A 17,711-nucleotide genomic window follows, 5' to 3' on the forward strand; every position below is an offset into this window, starting at 1 on the left:
AGCCATGGCCCTCACAGAGTGTGCTTTGACACGGTCTTGAAAAGGAATGCCCGCTTGCTCATAGCAGAAAGCAATGGAGTCCGCCAACCAGGAGGAAAGAGCCTGCTTACCCACAGGTTGTCCTAACTTGTTAGGATGGAAAGAGACAAATAATTGAGTGCTCTTCCTGTGAGCAACTGTACGGTCTAGATAAAAAGCTAGAGCTCGTTTACAGTCTAGGGTATGCAGAGTTTGTTCCCCGGAGTTGGAGTGGGGCCTGGGAAAAAAGATAGGTAGTATTATGGATTGATTGATATGAAACTCAGAAACTACCTTAGGTAAAAATTTAGGGTGAGTGCGGAGTACCGCCCGGTCCTGCAGGAGTTTAGTGTAAGGCGGATAGGTAACTAGGGCCTGTAATTCACTAACCCTGCGAGCTGAAGTGATAGCCAAAAGGAATAACACTTTCCATGTGAGATACTTTAACTCACAGGAGTGCAGAGGTTCGAAAGGAGGTTTCATTAGACGACCAAGAACCAGATTAAGGTCCCAGGATGGGGCCGGAGGCCGTAAGGGTGGCTTCAGATGGAGCAAGCCTTTAAGAAAACGTGTTACTAGGGGTTGTACTGAAATAGGGACACCCTGTACACCTTTATGGAAGGCGGCTACCCGCACTGACATGCATCCTAATGGAAGAGGTTTTAAGACCTGATTCAGAGAGATGCCATAAATAGTCCAAGAATTTGGAAATTGGACAGGAAAGGGGATCAAGGGACTGAGAAGTGCACCATGATGTGTACCTTTTCCATTTGTATGAGTAAGACTTTCTTGTGGAAGGCTTTCGTGAAGCTATCAGGACTCGAGAAACGGAATGTGAAAGGTTGAAAGGCTGAAGGACTAACCTTTCAACATCCATGCCGTCAGGGACAAGGCTTGGAGGTTGGGATGGAGGAGGCATCCGTCGTTTTGAGTGAGCAGATGCGGGTCCTTTCCCAGAGGAATGTGCCTGCGGATGGAGAGATCCTGGAGTATTGGAAACCATACTTGGCGTGGCCAGTAAGGTGCTATCAGGATCATGGTTCCTCCGTCCTGGCGTAGCTTCACGAGAGTCTTTGACACAAGAGGAAGTGGGGGGAATGCGTAGAGCAGACCGGTTGTCCACTTGAGGGAGAATGCATCCCTCGGCCGAGAGTTCTGGCTCCGAATGAGAGAGCAGTAATCGTCCACTTTGTGGTTCTGAGGGGACGCAAAGAGGTCTATGCGGGGAGAACCCCACTTGTGAAACAGAGAGGTCGCTACCAGAGGATCGAGTGACCACTCGTGCGGTCGGAAGACACGGCTCAGCCGGTCTGCCAATACATTGTCTACTCCCGGCAGGTAAGTGGCCCTGAGGTACATGGAGTGGGAGAGGGCTTCCGCCCAGATCTGCGCAGCTTCCTGACACAGAAGGAAGGAGCCTGTGCCTCCCTGCTTGTTTATGTACCACATGGCCACTTGGTTGTCCGTCTGGATTAAGATTATCTGATGAAAGAGATGATCTTTGAAAGTGCGGAGCGCATAGCGGATTGCTCGAAGTTCCAGGAAATTGATCTGGTGTTCGGCTTCCTCGTTGGACCATAACCCTTGGGTTTGAAAGTTGTCCACATGGGCTCCCCAACCGATGTGAGAAGCGTTGGTGGTTAGGATTACTTGCGGATCCGGTGGAAGAAAGGGTAAGCCCTGAAGGAGGTTGACCTGAGTCGTCCACCAGGTTAAGGATAGGCGCAGCGCTTGTGTGACTGTGACTATGGAGGACAGAGGCTGAAAAGCTTGAATCCATTGGTGTCGTAGAGTCCATTGTGTTACTCTCATGGCTAGTCGGGTCATGGGAGTGACTTGAACCGAGGATGCCATGTGTCCTAGGAGAATGAGGAACTGGCGAGCCGTGGCCGTGTCTTGAGATTGGAGCTGGTGAGCTAGGGACATGAGAGTTTGGACCCGTTGAAGCGGAAGGTAGGCCTTTGCCTGTAAGGTGTCCAAGTCTGCCCCAATGAAAGATAAGGTTTGAGATGGGACGAAGCAAGATTTCTCGTAATTGACAAGAAACCCTAAGGAAAGGAGTGTGTTGATTGTCAATTGTAGGGAGGACCGGGCAATCTGAGGGGTGGAGGCCCTGATTAGCCAATCGTCCAGATAGGGGTATACGTGGACACCTTCCTTCCTGAGGAATGCTGCTACAACTACGAGGCATTTGGTGAAGACTCGTGGAGCAGATGCCAGACCGAAAGGCAGTACTCGGTATTGATAATGGTCGCGGCCTACTAGAAACCGCAGATATTTGCGATGGGATTGTGTTATCGCAATATGGGTATAAGCTTCCTTGAGGTCGAGGGAGCATAGCCAATCCCCTTTTTGCAGCAGAGGGAGTAACGTGCCCAGGGTTACCATCTTGAACTTTTCTTTTTGAAGGTACTTGTTGAGGGCCCGAAGGTCCAAAATTGGACGTAGCCCTCCTGACTTCTTTGGAATTAGGAAGTACCTGGAGTAAAATCCCTTGCCTCGTTGAGAGGGAGGGACAGGTTCTATAGCATTTGATTGCAAAAGGAGGGATACTTCCTGTTGTAATTGAGTGAAGTGGCTGGATAGACTCCACGCTTGAAGAGGCGGGGAGTCTGTCGGAAGAGTTATGAAATTGAGGTGGTAACCCTGTGCGATAATTGCCAGCACCCACTGGTCTGAGGTAATCCGTATCCAATGCTGTAAAAAGTGGCACAGACGACCCCCCACAGGGATGTGGGGGAGTGGGATATGGCATGTGCTCCGTGTCGGGAAGTCAAAGGCCTGCCGCAGGCCCGGGAGGTGGGGCTACAGCAGGTCTTTGTTTCCGAGGTTGGCGTAGCTGAGGTCTGGTGGAGGATCGAGCCGGACGAGGCCTAGTCGACGGAGGGTAATAACGACGTGGCCGAAAGAATGACTTTTTAGAGTCCTTCTTAGGTGGTGGTTTGGAGGATACCTCAGATGGAACAGACAAAAGTTGTTTCAACGTCTCGTGGTGATCCTTCAATTCCGCCACAATCTGTTGAATCTGTTCTCCGAACAGATTGTCCCCCAAGCAGGGTAAATCGGCTAGACGATCCTGGACCTCTGGGCGAAGGTTGGATGATTTTAACCAAGCCCAACGTCTGGCTGAGATGGCAGTAGCTGAGACTTTCGTGGAAGCATCGAAGATATCGTAGGCCGTTCTGATCTCGTGCTTCCCAGCTTCAAATCCTTTGTGAAGGAGGGCTTGAAGCTGTGGCTGGTATTGGTCCGGTAATGTGTCAGCGTAGTCCTGCATCTGTTTAAGGATAGCTCTGTTGTATTGAGTCATATAAAGTTGGTATGAAGCTATGCGAGATATCAACATAGCCCCATGATACACTTTCCTTCCCACACTATCAAGGAATTTGTTGTCCTTGATAGGGGGAGTGGAAGAGTGTGGTTTTAGGCGCTTGGCCTTCTTTTGCGCAGACTCAACTACAACAGAGCGATGATCCAGTTGAGACTTTTGAAATCCTGGTGCTGACTGAACGAGGTATGTTGAGTCAGCTTTTTTATTAACTGGCGACACAGATGAAGGTGATTCCCAGTTTTTCTTTAAAAGATCCAGAAATACCTGGTGAATGGGGATGGAAGCGATAATTTTTGGGGCATCCAGAAATTGGAGCAGCTCCATCATTTGGTGCCTGTCATCGGTCTCAGATTGCAGCTGAAAAGGCACAATTTCTGACATCTCCTTTACAAAATTTATAAAGGAGAGATCTTCAGGAGGAGATCGTTTTCTACTCTCTGTAGGAGATGGTGGGGATGGTAAATCTGTATCTGAAGATGTATCATCACCCCAGGTATCATAAGGATCATGTAGGGCTTGCAGTCCTGAAGGACCTGGTAGAGGATCCAAAGGCATCGATGGAATCGGTGCTGCAAGCGGAACTGTGAACGGCATCGAGGGCTTCGGGGCTACCGATGGAATCGGTGCCGATCTTGGAATCGATGGAGCCGAAGGATAAATCGGTGGAAAGGTATGTGAAGGCACCGATGGAACGACACCGGACGGGGGAATCCGGAACGGTGTTTCTCCTGTCGATGAATGTCCTTCCGGAGATGATGGTGTAGTCGGTGCTACTGGAATCACCGATGGAAGGGCTCGCATGAGTGCCTCCATACGATTTAGTATCGGTGCCAACGCTTCCACTAGAGGCTCGGTGGTCGGTTCCCTCCTCGGTGGCAGAGTCGGTGCTGAGGTCGGTGCCTGAGGCGGTGCCGGAATCGGTGCCGGAGGCGGTGCCGGTGGAGGCTGGAATCTTCGCATCGCATTCTCGATGGCCTCCTGGACCAGCCGGTCCAGTTCTGCCCGGAGACCAGGGGTAACCATACCCGGCTCGACGGGAGAGGGAGGCTGAGGCAGGGCCGGAAGTACCACCGTAACCGGTGGGATCACGGCCCCCGCACCCCGGGAGGGTGAGGGTTTCCTCGGTGCCTGCGAACGAGACGTGGACGGTGCCAGGTCTGACCGAGGCTTTTTCGTCGGTGGCTCGGCCTGTTCAGAGGTCGATGGTTGTGGATCCTCGACGGGCCGAGACTTGTGCCGTCGATGGCGATGCTTATCCTTCCGATCTCCTCGCCCATCCGGGGAGGGGACAGGAGTCGACGGCCGAGAAGTCATCGGTGGAGGACGGTCACCGGAGGGTTGACGATGGTGGTGCAACTTCGACGGTGCCGGTTCCGATGACGTCGATGCTATCGATGGCGTTGGGGTGGGTGCATGGAAGAGGAGCCCCATCTTCTCCATCCTGGCTTTACGACCCTTAGGTGTCATTAGGGCACATTTAGTGCAAGTCAGGACATCATGCTCACTTCCCAAACATAGAACACAGACCCGATGGGGATCTGTGATTGACATAGTCCGGGTGCAATCCGGACAACGACGGAACCCCGTCGCCATGGCCTAGGGCCAAATTTAGCCGCGGGATTGGTAAGTGCCAACAGGCCTCTAGGGCCAAAATCGACGGCAGTCGATGAAAATTGGCAAAAAACTTACCGGCTTTCGCGGAGGTGACAAAAATTTGTCGAAGGGAGACCCCTGAGGGGCAAATTTTCTTCGGAAAGAAAAAACCGAATTCCTGTCAGGAACGTGGTAAGAGAGCTCCTTTCACCGCGTGGCAGCTGCTGCGCGGAAAAAAGAAGACTGAAGGGAGACCCCTGCTGGCTGCAGGGTCAGTGCCTTGCTGGGCATGCCCAGTAGGGGCCAGTCAAAGTTCTGTTTAAACTTTGACAGAAGTTTTCCGTGGTGGGCTCCATCCTCGATGTCACCCATTTGTGAGGACAACCATCCTGCTTGTCCTGTGAGAACATGGAAACTTCATCATGTGAAGGGATGTCAAATGCCAGACAGTACCAACAGGAAATTATAGTGCTGGGGGTGGCTTTCATGGCAGCATGGAGCCTCCCCTCAAAGTGGAGGACCTAGGGCAGTAACCCCGATTTACCCATCTCTCCACCACTTTAAGAGCCCTGCTCAAAGCACTCATTAAGTCAATAGAATCACCCAGAAAACTGAGTCTCATCAGGTCCTGTCAATATCTTCACTATTCTAATCTGCTCCTTCTCATAACAGGTATATTATCACGTACTAAAGCGAAACATCTGTTCCTGACAATTCAGACAAGGAAAGACCTTAGTCGTCCTCTTCTGATTTCCTTATGGGGGAAAAATTAAGACTGCCTTTCAAAATCAAACTGAGCTGGTACTCACCCCTGCAGTTTATACAGATTACCTTGGCACTGAAGCCAATTTCCCTCCTGCCCCAGGCAGTTCTGTCCCACAGAAGTGTGACCAAGGATGATCTGGTTAGCTACCACCTATTATTTCAGATCTGAAAACATAGCCCATAACCCTGTAGTGTTCCCAACCGATCCTGAAATTTTTGGAAACCCTGGACCCAAGACCATACCTCTTATTCTGCTTTAAGTTCCAGTAATGTGTTTTATCCAACGGCCTCAATCACTGCAACAATAAAAAGAGCTCTGAGCTGAACCATGGGAATAAGTGGTCTGCCACATGTAAAATAGAAGCCTGCAGCATAAGGATTCTACAACTGCATATCAGCAAATCAACACGATGACTGAGGGAAGAATAGTAGCAGAAGAGATCCTGAGAGGAGTGAGACATCATGGAAACTTTTGCCACAAAGGTTGTCATTGGTTCCGTTGAGCTTGTCATCAGTGTTGCAGCTTCAGACTAGTAGAAACAGGACATATTAAAAACAAAACAAAAAACTACTGCTTTCCTTTGAGAGCCTATTTTATTGTTCCCATGATCCTTTATTTAATAAAAAAATCTTATCAAGAAAAAGAAATGCCCTTTAATACTGATAATCTTGCTATACATGAAATAAAAGGAATGTACTATTTAACACAATGCTGGAATATGTAAGTTTACCCTGTACTAGAAAATAAAGTTTATGCTTTGACACTGACAATAAAAGTGAGTTAAGACTGGTTATTCAAGTATTAATTTTCAGTAGTAGCAGCAGAAAATATACAGCATGTAAATACAAAGTGCTCTCATATTTCATTAAATATGGAAGCCCCTCCCCTCACTCATAACAATGTTTAAGACCTCAATCCTTCAATATACTGTTATTAACCACCATCAACAATTAAGCTACATAAACACCCCCCCCATCACATGATGTATGAAAAAATAGAATCCATCTTGGGTAGTTATATAGTCTGTCTTGTTTTTGCATCTAAGTACTGTTTTTAAATGAGAAAGCAGAGATGCAACCATAGTTTACCTCATGTCATCACTTACTTAAGTTACCTTCACAGTGGTTGATGACAGAGATAATTGCAGGTACATAAACTAATTAAACAAAATGTAATTTACATGTGACAAAATACATTATTGCTAACCATTACATATTGGAAATCAGTTGTGAATGCGATATTTCCACTATTAACGTGATTTGATCAATACTGAGTTATGGATATCTCAAATCAATGAGTGAAAAAATCATTAATTGAAAAAACACTGTATTTGAAAATGAAATTTAATTCCTTCCCTAGAGCTGTTATGAGACTGATAGGAACCACTTATATAAGTTCTCTCTCTCTCTATATATATATATCTATACATGTATATATACAGAGACAGATACATAGATATATATATATATTCAATGTATGTCAACTGCAAAGAATTTAAACTGGTCTATTGAAGACAATACTTGTATAAATGAGAGGTTGTAAAAATAAACACTAGTGTGAAGAACAACCAGTGAGGTTTTACAACATCCTTTACTTATTATACATATTTAAAGCAGATATTCACACCTATGAATCAGACACAGTATGTGAGAAAGATTTTATCATTTTTAGAATCAAAATATCCCTTAAAATATTTACATTTTATAGTAAAAAGGATAGCAAAACACAAAATGTACAAGCTTAGATATTCAAGTAATTGAAGCGCAAACAGGTTGGAAAATCAAAATGCATCAATGACTATACTATGAAATTGTAGAATTAAAAAATGTATATATATAGAAAAGAAAATTTTACTAAACAAGTGCAATTTAGAGAAAAAAGATAGGACAGTTTAGGATTTAAAACATGGGCACAACCACTTTATACATTTTCTTGGAAATTACAGAAAAAGAAAAGGATTAGAACACCATTTGCCCAAAAGTAAAGTGTCCTTATGGTGTTTTATGTATTGTTTCAAATCATGACTTGGGGAAGTTAATCTCATTACAGTCCTTTAAAACAGTGCAATGCAAAAATAAAACTGTATGAACCACTTTCTTAAAAATTAACTGGAGCATCATAGAAGGAAAAAAAGCATAGAAGCAGTAAGTATATGTGCACTCAGACATTCTTATCAAATCTGAAAGCAAATTTCTAAGCCTTTATTGCATATAAAGAGAAATAATCTGTAAATCTGAATATACAGCAACATAAAACTTTGTTTATTAAATTTCTATTTCTAAAGATAGTTGGTATAATGTAAGAGAGGGTGAGATTTGGTATTTAGTTTGTACCAGAACACAGACTTTATGTAAAATACCAAAAATGAATAGAAAAGATGGCACAAACCTAGCAGGCATCCATATAAAATTTCAGAACACATCTTGAGCAGTTAATTAAAATCGTTTTCACAACCTGCATATTTTACCTTTTGTTTTTGCCTCGATCACTATGATCCCTGTCTTTATGGTGCCTGTCTCTATCCTTTCCCCCTTCTTTTTCTCGATTTCTATCCCTACTTTTTTCTCTCTCTTTATCATGAACACGCTCCTCACTTTTAAGTTTATTTGTGTGCCTTTCTGGATTTCTACTATCTCTTGATGTTTTACTATCAGAACTTCTGTCACTATGCGACAATCGTGATCTTTCTTTATCTTTATGAACGTCTTCTCTTTTTTTTCTATCTTTCTCTTTTTCCTGATTTCTGTCTCTCTCTCTCCGTCTATTTCTTTCAGAATCCTGATCCCAGTATCTATCAGTATTCAATTCTTTTTCATGCTGTCGCTCTCTCCTTTGACGGTGGGAATCACTATAAAACCTCTGTCTACGTTGACTACTTGCACTACTGAAACCTCTTTCCAAATGTTGGTCTTGCCTATCCCATGGATCACTGTGGCGTCGTTCTTGTCCCCGGTTGTCTTTGCTATGATAAAACTTTTGTGATCCTGAATATCTTGACTGCTCATGAGTCAATGGCGGTCCATGTGCAACAGGTCCAATATAATGTGGTGCTGGACCTAATAAATGGACAGGAGGCCAAGGTACCATAGGATTTGGTACACCAGATTCTGCAGAATGAAACCTCAATGATGGAGGTCTCAGAAATCCAAAACCTGGAGGAAGAAGAGGGGGAGGTGGTATATGAGGAGGAAATCCAAACATAACACTACCATGTGGGGGGAAATGAGGTGGTGACTGAAATGCAAATGGAGGGGGAGGAGGATGCTGAAAATTGGGCTGCTGAGGCCTAACTTGAGAGAAGTTTCCACTTGTAATAATCGTAGATCCTTTGGAAAGAAAATCAGAATGAACGGCATTTTCTGATTCAACATGAAATGTATTTCCCGCTGGTCCTCTTTTGAATGACTGCATGGTGTCCACATTTTGCATTACTGCATCTTCCTGTAACTCTTTTGTGATTTCGATTTTTGAAGAATTTGAATTTTCATCTTTTCTAACCACTGGTGGTGTATATTGTATACCACCCTTTGAAATATCAGTTTGATGAAAATGTGGTTCCTTTTCTCCTGAAGGCTGATTTCCTAGACCAGTTTGCTCATTTTCAGGCATTAAAATCTGGTCTCTTTCTTTAAGCTGATTAGCAATTTCTTCATTTTTATTACATTCCTCATCTTTAAAGTCTGAAGCAACCTGCTGGCTTCTTCCAAATGCCTGCCTTGGATCTCGTTTAATATGAATAAACTTTGGAGATCTAGAAATATTTATAGCTATGCTTTCTACAGAAGTTGTGTTAACATTGTTATCCATGTCTTTACTAGAATGGGATATGACTGAAGTTAAACCAGAATTTGTCCTTTCAGGTTCATTTGAAATATCTTGCTCAGGCAACGGAAATTTTGCCTCTTTCTCCTTACTTTCTTCAGTTTCTATTGTGTCCACCTGCACAGAAGGCAAATTAGCCAAAAATGCTTCAGTAGAAACATCTGGTGGTTTCCCCTTAAGACTAAGGCATGTTAATGTTCCTGTGGTATTTGAAGTTCCTGCTGTCGATGTAGGTAATACTTTTGCAGATTCAGTTGATTCCTGTGGCTCTAGTTGAGATACAGTCTCTGTAATTTCAGCAGTTACAACATCCACTGTTTTTTCTGTGTTTATATTTGTTTGTTCATCTAATAAAGGCTTTTCTTCAGTAGTCAATAAATCTGAAATAGATTCTTTATATTCAAACACATTTTCTGTCGTACCTAAAAGACTCTGAAGTATATCATCTACAGGTAACGGTTTGCTGGCTAATTCAAGAGTAGAGGCCTGGTTTTCCCACCCAACTAAGACACCAGGAAGAAACCTTAGAGGTTTTGGTGGCTCACGTTTTATCATCGGAGGTACAGGTTCTACTACTGTTTGCACTTCCTCAGTTTCAGACTGCTGGGATCTATTTCTGTTCTTATGTAACACAGCAGTAAAGGAGTTAAAAAAATCATTTTCATCTTCGTCATCTTCTTCTTCATTAGACGCATCTGTTTTATTTCTTTTTTCTGGCGGAATGCTACTTAAGACACTTCCAGGGGATTCATCATCGAGGCTTGTGCTATGCTGCCTCTTCAGTTTTTGACGAATTATCAATGCCAGCAACAGGTTTGGTCGATGTGCTTCAAGCCCTATAACACCACCAGAATATTAATTAAAAACAAAATAGTACATTAACTGTGATAACATGCAAGACTTAACTACAATTTTGCATTCAGTTGATTAAATCTATCCATTGGCAATGGCAGAATAATTCCTAGTCAGATTTTCTACAAATATGCAGATATTCTGTGTGTAATATAAAAAGACAACAACTTGCACTCAGTCTCAAAAAGTTAATATTCTGCTTTAGCATGAACATATCTACTGTGATCATGATCTGTTAATTAACTCATGATAATACTGTAAAGTTGTGACAAAGTTGGAGCATTAGTGAGTCCATTTGAAGAAGCTGGAAAGTGTATAAAACAAAAAAAAAATGTATACAGGGCAACTTTTTTTTGGCATTTATGCAGATAAAAGTTTTTTACCCAGGTAGAATGCAATTTTGAAAACAGTCCCTCCCCTCCTGCCCCAAAGCCTCTAAAAGTGTGCACACTGTTTCACAATGCGCCTATTTTAGGTGCATTTAGGGGAGGCACTTCCAGGAATGTCTTTTGCACAGGAGTAGAAAATAAAGCACATAGATCATTTTTAAACACAAATTGTTTTACATAAAAATGCCGGTGCAATATCCATGGATGCTTTATACCCATAGCAATTTTCAAAGGGAAAGTACATCATACTCAAACAAAAAAGGGGTGAGGTGTAGAAAGCACCATATAAATACGTGCAGCCACTTCACTCTGAAACTTTGTGAGTACACAAGTACTCAACTTTCACAAAATCTCCCAAATTGTCAAAGAGATATTCTGCAGGGAATATCCCTTTGAAAATTTGAATGCAGGCACAGTAGGGAATTTGAAAAACTTATTCCATCTAAGTATGGCAAAGCTACTTAAAACATCTAAAACAATCTGAAAGAATTCCAAATTCAGGTGCTTTTTCAGAATAAGAAATTAGATACATGACAGTGTCAACACCAATCTGTTCCTTTAATACTATATTTGCTCTCTGTTAGTTTATTTTGTATTTTTCCACATATAAATATTAGGAAAAGGTGTGGGGGTTTTTTTTTTTGTTTTGTTTTTTTTACTTCTGTTGATAAACAGAGAACATAGAAAATGATGGCACCAAGGACTGTCATGCCCATCCTGTTTGCCTAATTTATTTTCTGGTGCAATACCATAGTCTTATAATCACTGAAAGAACATTGACAAAGAAACATACTGGCAGATAATGAAAAAAAAAAAAAAGCATAATGTTAAATTAACAAAATCACACTTTTGTCTATAAGCATTTAATAATGGAAATACTTGCCAGGTCCATCAAAAGGCACCAGATAGTGTGGAACTTTTTCTGAGGCACCCAAAGGAATAAGATACATGTCTTTCACCTGCCTCATGTTATTGGCAACTACACCATAACGTTTTCTGCTACTAAAATATGCATACAGTAAGGTATAAGAGATTTGATCCTCTTCGGTTACTGGACTAAATCGAATTACACATGTTTCCTAAGGACAGAAAAAGAAACACTGAAAATTACATATACCACTAAGGTCATAATGAAGCTGTGGATAAGGGGAAAATCATTCTTAAGATTGCATTACTTTTAAAGATCTCTTGCATAAATTCAAAAGTTTATGCTCATAAACAACCAATATTACACTACAATAAAACATTTGGAAGATGATATTCATTTGACTGAGAAAACAGCAACAGCCACAAATGTAAAAATAATAAACTAGAGCAGATATCATATAAACAGTGAATTAATAGGAAATGTGTTATGTTTCACCCCCCTCCCTTTTTCCAGTTACATGGAAAGGATAGGGATTTCACAAATCACTTGTTCTACAGTCAGTGGGTTTATTTGCTGGCAAATTATAAAAAGAGGAATCAAACCTGACTCCACAGCTATACAAACTCCCACTCTTTATACCATCATTGGCACATATTTTCTCTAATCTGCTAAAGGCAGCAAAATCTTTCTCCCTTTTCCTTTCTTCACTCCAAAGCTGTCCTGGTGACTCAAAGTAGCCTCATAGATGAATGCACTTCTCTATATGTCTGAGTACAATGTCAAGCTTGCTGTGCATGAAAATCTTAGGTTTTCTCCTCACATACTATTTTTCCCTAGTCACAGCTCTCTCTACTTTTTGTTCTTTGGGAATCTCTCATTGCCTGTTCATAACCTCTAATTTATACCTTTTTTAAAAATATGTCTTCTTCATTATCAAGTCTTCCTGCTACCACCTTCACTATGTTTATCATATTCATCAATTTCTTTCATATGTTTTTAATCCACAAGCTTCCAAAGCTAACCTAGTGACTCATAGCTGGTCTGGTTTTTAGGATATCCACAATAAACATGCATGAGATAAACACACAAATTGAACCTTCAGTGTATGCAAATTTACCTCATGCATATTCACAGTAGACATTCTGAAAACTCAACTGGCTGAGAGATCACCAGGACAGGTTTGTGACCCACTGATGTACCACTTTATTTGCAAATACTTTTCTCCTATTCTCCTCCAAGACAAACTGCAATATTCTCTTTGCTGATCTCCATTTTATACACCCACACTTAACTGATTCTGAACAACCCTGAAAGATTAACTCTGAATTTATCTTAAAAAAAAGCTTATTATTCATCTGCTTTTGATGCTCTGCTCGTAATATATTCATCTGCATGTTTAGTTTAATAAGCAATTCCATTTACACCATTCTTCAGCATAAAAGGTTCCGATTATCTCTTCATTATGTTTACTTAACAACCTACACTTCACATTTTTCCTCTCATTTTCTTCCTGGCTTTCCTCCTCTTCTGTGCAATAAACTGTGTGCTTTCTGTTCCCATTTTTCTACATCCTTTGGTACAAACTACTGCTTTACAATCAAAACATACTCACCATTAAAACCATGTGGTTCCACTAACTTTCTATAACCTACTCATTGTAATCCCCTGCAATACTCCTCATGCTATTTTACTTTTGGACCCTGTAACTACTACTAACTGCTTTCTCTCTCTCTCTCTCTCAATAATATGGCTGCCTTATTGCTTATTTGACTTTGATCTTGGTTTGTATTTTGAATGCTTTGATAAAAACCACTGTACAAATTTCATTAAAAATGCTGATTCAAGAGCTGATTCTAATGTGAAGGAAAGCCCTTGGATTCTGGAAAATGAAGACTGGCTGAAACAAGTTAGTGTGTGGATGGAAATGGATTTGTTAACTGACAATATTAATGAGATAGTGGATTAACATGCACAGACTTTGGGAATCTGTTAATAAGAATCTGACATACAATATGACTGAAAATTCGAAAGTACTGCATCTGTTTAAATAGGTTCTAAACTCACAATCACAAGGAGAGGGGCGGGGAAGGGGAGGGGCAGGGAAGGGGAGGTGGCTGGTTTGCTTCAATTTCTCTTTGCATCTGGAAAGGATTAAAAACAAAAGGAACCCTTTGATGTTTCATGGTTCCTAGTTCACACTAACAATAAAGTTGGTCATGCTTTAGGTGACAGCAGTACGACTCAAACTTTCAGTCCTTAAAGTAAAAGGTTTGTAGTTTACCTTGGTTCCTGAAGCTTTGAGCTTTTCTACATAATCCCAAACAGTCTGAGGCGATATCCTGCCTCCCACTTGAATGCTATCTGGTAAATCCTGTGAAATAAGGATTGTAGACATGCATCAATGTAGTAAGCTTTTCTTTCTTTTTTGTAGGGGAATAAGGGATATGGGTGGGTGTCTATTTTGTGAATAATAGTAAAGACACCCACAGCATAAGCCACACTAAGAGGTAAAATATGTATGATGTTCTATCGCCATGGCAATCCTCACACAAAAAAAGGCACACTAAATGTAACATACAATTACAGAATGCAAACAAACCAAAACACAAATTAGAAATGTTAAGAAGAATTATCTTATCAAAAATCCCCCCAAGGCTTCTTAGCAACACAGAAACCCAATAATAAAAACTGGTGGACAAACCAGTTTTTAAGGTTATCTGTCATTGGACTGGTAGGAAACTTCCTTTCAATTTTGACGACTCCATAGAAACACAGAATATGCTGGTAGACAAGGACCCTAAAACCATCTAGTTTGCCAAATTACTTTCTATTGAAACATCACCCAATCTCTGACTTTCTCCTTACTTCCATCAAATGCTTTTTAAAATTTTTTTTTTTTTTTTTTTAAATTCTGTTACTTATTTTGTCCCTCCACCACATTCTAATGGGAAAGCAGAGTTGCTTACCTGTAACAGGTGTTCTCCCAGGACAGCAGGATGTAGTCCTCACATATGAGTGACGTCATTAGGCGGAGCCCTATTACTGAACACTTTTGTCAAAGTTTCTAGAAATTTTGACTGGCACACTGCGCATGCCCTGCATGCCATGATCCCTGTGTCCACAGGGGTCCCCTGCTTCCGTCTCGTTTGTAGCTAAAAAGTGCGAGCGAAAAATAAAACAACAAAACGTAAACGGACCCAACTCCACGGGGTGGTGGGTGGGTTTCGTGAGGACTACATCCTGCTGTCCTGGGAGAACACCTGTTACAGGTAAGCAACTCTGCTTTCTCCCAGGACAAGCAGGATGGTAGTCCTCACATATGGGTGATTAGCAAGCTACAGGCTGACTCATATACAACTGGGCAATAGCAGACAACTCGTGCAACAGGCACAATAATTGGGGTGCTAGTGGCAATGATGAGGCAGCCTGAAATCACAGCAGGTGGTTGTGGAAGGAGATGGGCATTATACTGGAAAAACATTTTTCAAGACAGATTGCCCAAAGGCAGAGTCTTGATGGCCTTCCTTATCTAAGCAGTAGAGAGCTGCGAATGCGTGAAGAGAACTCCATGTCGCAGCCTAGCAGATGTTGGCAATTGGTACTGAACGATAGTGTCCTACCGACGTTGCCATGGCCGTTACAAAATGTGCCTTCATTCACCCCTGGAGAGGAAGGCCTGCTTCCTCATAGCAGAATTTGATATAGTCTGCTAGGCAGTTGGAGAGCGTTTGTCTGCCCACTGCAACTCCCAGCTTGTTTTTTTCAAAAGAAACAAAGAGTTGGGTGGATTTCCTATGGACTGCAATGCAGTCTAGATAGAATGCAAGTGCACGCATACAGTCCAAGGTGTGCAAAAACCTCTTGCCCTGGTGAGAGTGAGGGCTTGGGAAAAGAATGGGCAGACCATAGACTGAGTAAGGGGGGAGACTGTGTCCACCTTAGGAAGAAATTTAGGATGAGTACGGAGGATCACTCAGTCACGGAGGAACCTAGTGTAGGGTGAGTATGCAACAAGGGCTTGTAACTCACTGACCCTTTGAGCAGATGTAATGGCTACGAGGAAAAGAATTTTCCATGTTAGAATTTTTAATATCATAGGAATGCAAAGGCTCAAATGGGGAATGAATGAGCCTTGAGAGCACTACATTTAGGTCCCATTCCGTAACAAGTGATCGCCGAGGAGGCTTATGTTGTAGAAAGCCCATCATAAGCAGACTCATAACGGCTCAACCTCATAAGGGGTTGAGCCGTTATCAGGGCATCCCCTACTCCCTGGTGGTACGCTGAAATGGCACTGAGGTGTACCTGTGCAGAGGATGTCTGGAGACCAGAATACGAAAGGTAACCTATATAGCCTAATAGAGATGGAGTGGGGCAGGAAAAGGGGCCAATAACTTTTTGTGTACACCATTTGGTAAATCCTGTCCATTTCTAATGTTGAGATTACTTACCTGATAATCTCCTTTTCCTTAGTGTATGCAGATGGACTCAAAACAAATGGGTATAGTGTGCTCGTGCTAGCAGTTGGAGACGGATCTGACGTCAGCACGGGTACATATACCCCCACAGGAAGTGCCGCAAATCAGTAATCTTCCTTGCAAAAGCTGTAGCTGACCGATCAATTAAATGAACACGATTACCCTGACCGATTGATAGTAGCTGGAGACCGCCAGTGATCACAACAGGAAGGCGTCGACACCCGGCAGGGCGGATGGCCTATTATAAGAAAACATGGCTTACCGTGAGTCGGTGAATTCCCATGTATGCCGGCAGCCGGGCGGGATGCTGAGTCTATCTGCATACACTAAGGAAAAGGAGATTATCAGGTAAGTAATCTCAACATTTCCTAGCGTGTAGCAGATGGACTCAAAACAAATGGGATATACAAAAGCTACTCCCGTGCCCGAGGACCGTGTAGGATTGCCCTCGCAAATGCTGTGTCCTCCCTGGCCTGGACGTCTAGACAGTAGAATCTGGAGAAGGTATGGAGGAAGGACCACTTCGCCGCTTTACATATCTCTGCAGGCGACAGCAGCTTAGCTCCTGCCCAAGAGGCCGATTGCGCTCTGGTAGAATAAGCTTTGACCTGTAGAGGCGGTGGTTTTCCCGCCTCTATGTAGGCTGCCTTGATAACTTCTTTAATCCAGCGGGCAATGGTTGGCCGTGAGGCCGCTTCCCCTTGCTTCTTCCCGCTGTGCAGGATGAACAGGTGGTCCGTCTTTCGTACTGCTTCTGACATTTCCAGGTATCTGGACAGCAGTCTGCCGATGTCGAGATGGCGTAGCATTCGACCTTCCTCCGACTTCTTCAAACCTTCCGTGGTAGGCAAGGATATGGTTTGGTTGAAGTGAAAGTGTGAGACCACTTTGGGTAAAAAGGATGGAACTGTACGAAGATGGATAGCCTCTGGAGTGATTCTGAGAAATGGATCATGACAGGATAGTGCTTGTAGCTCAGATGTGGCGTGCTGAACACACAGCCAGCAAGAACACCATCTTCAAGGTTAACAAACGGAGGGATAGGCCTCAAAGGGGCCTGAAGGCTGATCCCGCCAAAAATTCCAATACTAGGTTGAGATTCCACAAGGGCACTGGCCACTTCAGTGGCGGGCGAATGTGTTTGACTCCTTTCGGGAAACGTGAGACGTCTGGGTGTTTGGCAATGGTGTTGCCATCACTCCTGGGACCGTAGCAAGACAGCGCTGCTACCTGAACCTTGATGGAGCTGAGGGACAGACCCTTCTGAAGTCCATCTTGTAGGAAGTCCAAAATGATAGGAATCTTAGCGGCATGCGAGTTGGTGCCGTGAGAGTCGCACCAGGCTTCAAAAACTCTCCAGATCCTGATATATGTTAGGGATGTGGAGAACTTGCGTGCTCGGATGAGTGTATCTATAACCGGCTCCGAGTATCCCCTTTTCTTCAGTCGAGCCCTCTCAATGGCCAGACCGTAATAGAGAATTGAGCCGGATCCTCGTGGAGGATGGGACCTTGCCGCAGCAGGTCCCTGTAGGGAGGCAGAGGTAGAGGGTTCCCTGCCAGTAGTCTTCTCATGTCTGCGTACCAGGGTCTTC

The 17,711-nt window shown here is 43.1% G+C and overlaps 1 protein-coding gene across 6 annotated transcripts in view; it reads right to left on the reverse strand.

Moving 5' to 3' along the window:
- Nucleotides 1–7,279: 7,279 nt before the first annotated feature.
- Nucleotides 7,280–17,711, reverse strand: part of PHF3 (PHD finger protein 3) — a 348,354-nt gene continuing 337,922 nt past the window's right edge. For all 6 annotated transcript variants that reach the window (XM_029595668.1, XM_029595666.1, XM_029595667.1 and 3 more), the window contains 3 exons: nt 13,921–14,010; nt 11,655–11,850; nt 7,280–10,366 (listed from right to left, as the gene is read on the reverse strand). In XM_029595668.1, coding sequence (XP_029451528.1) covers nt 8,172–10,366; nt 11,655–11,850; nt 13,921–14,010 — 2,481 coding nt within the window. In that variant the 3' untranslated portion in view covers nt 7,280–8,171. The remainder of the gene's footprint in view (nt 10,367–11,654; nt 11,851–13,920; nt 14,011–17,711) is intronic.

The sequence above is a fragment of the Rhinatrema bivittatum genome, chromosome 3 (genome assembly GCF_901001135.1).
Source record: "Rhinatrema bivittatum chromosome 3, aRhiBiv1.1, whole genome shotgun sequence".
Taxonomy (NCBI): Eukaryota; Metazoa; Chordata; class Amphibia; order Gymnophiona; family Rhinatrematidae; genus Rhinatrema; species Rhinatrema bivittatum.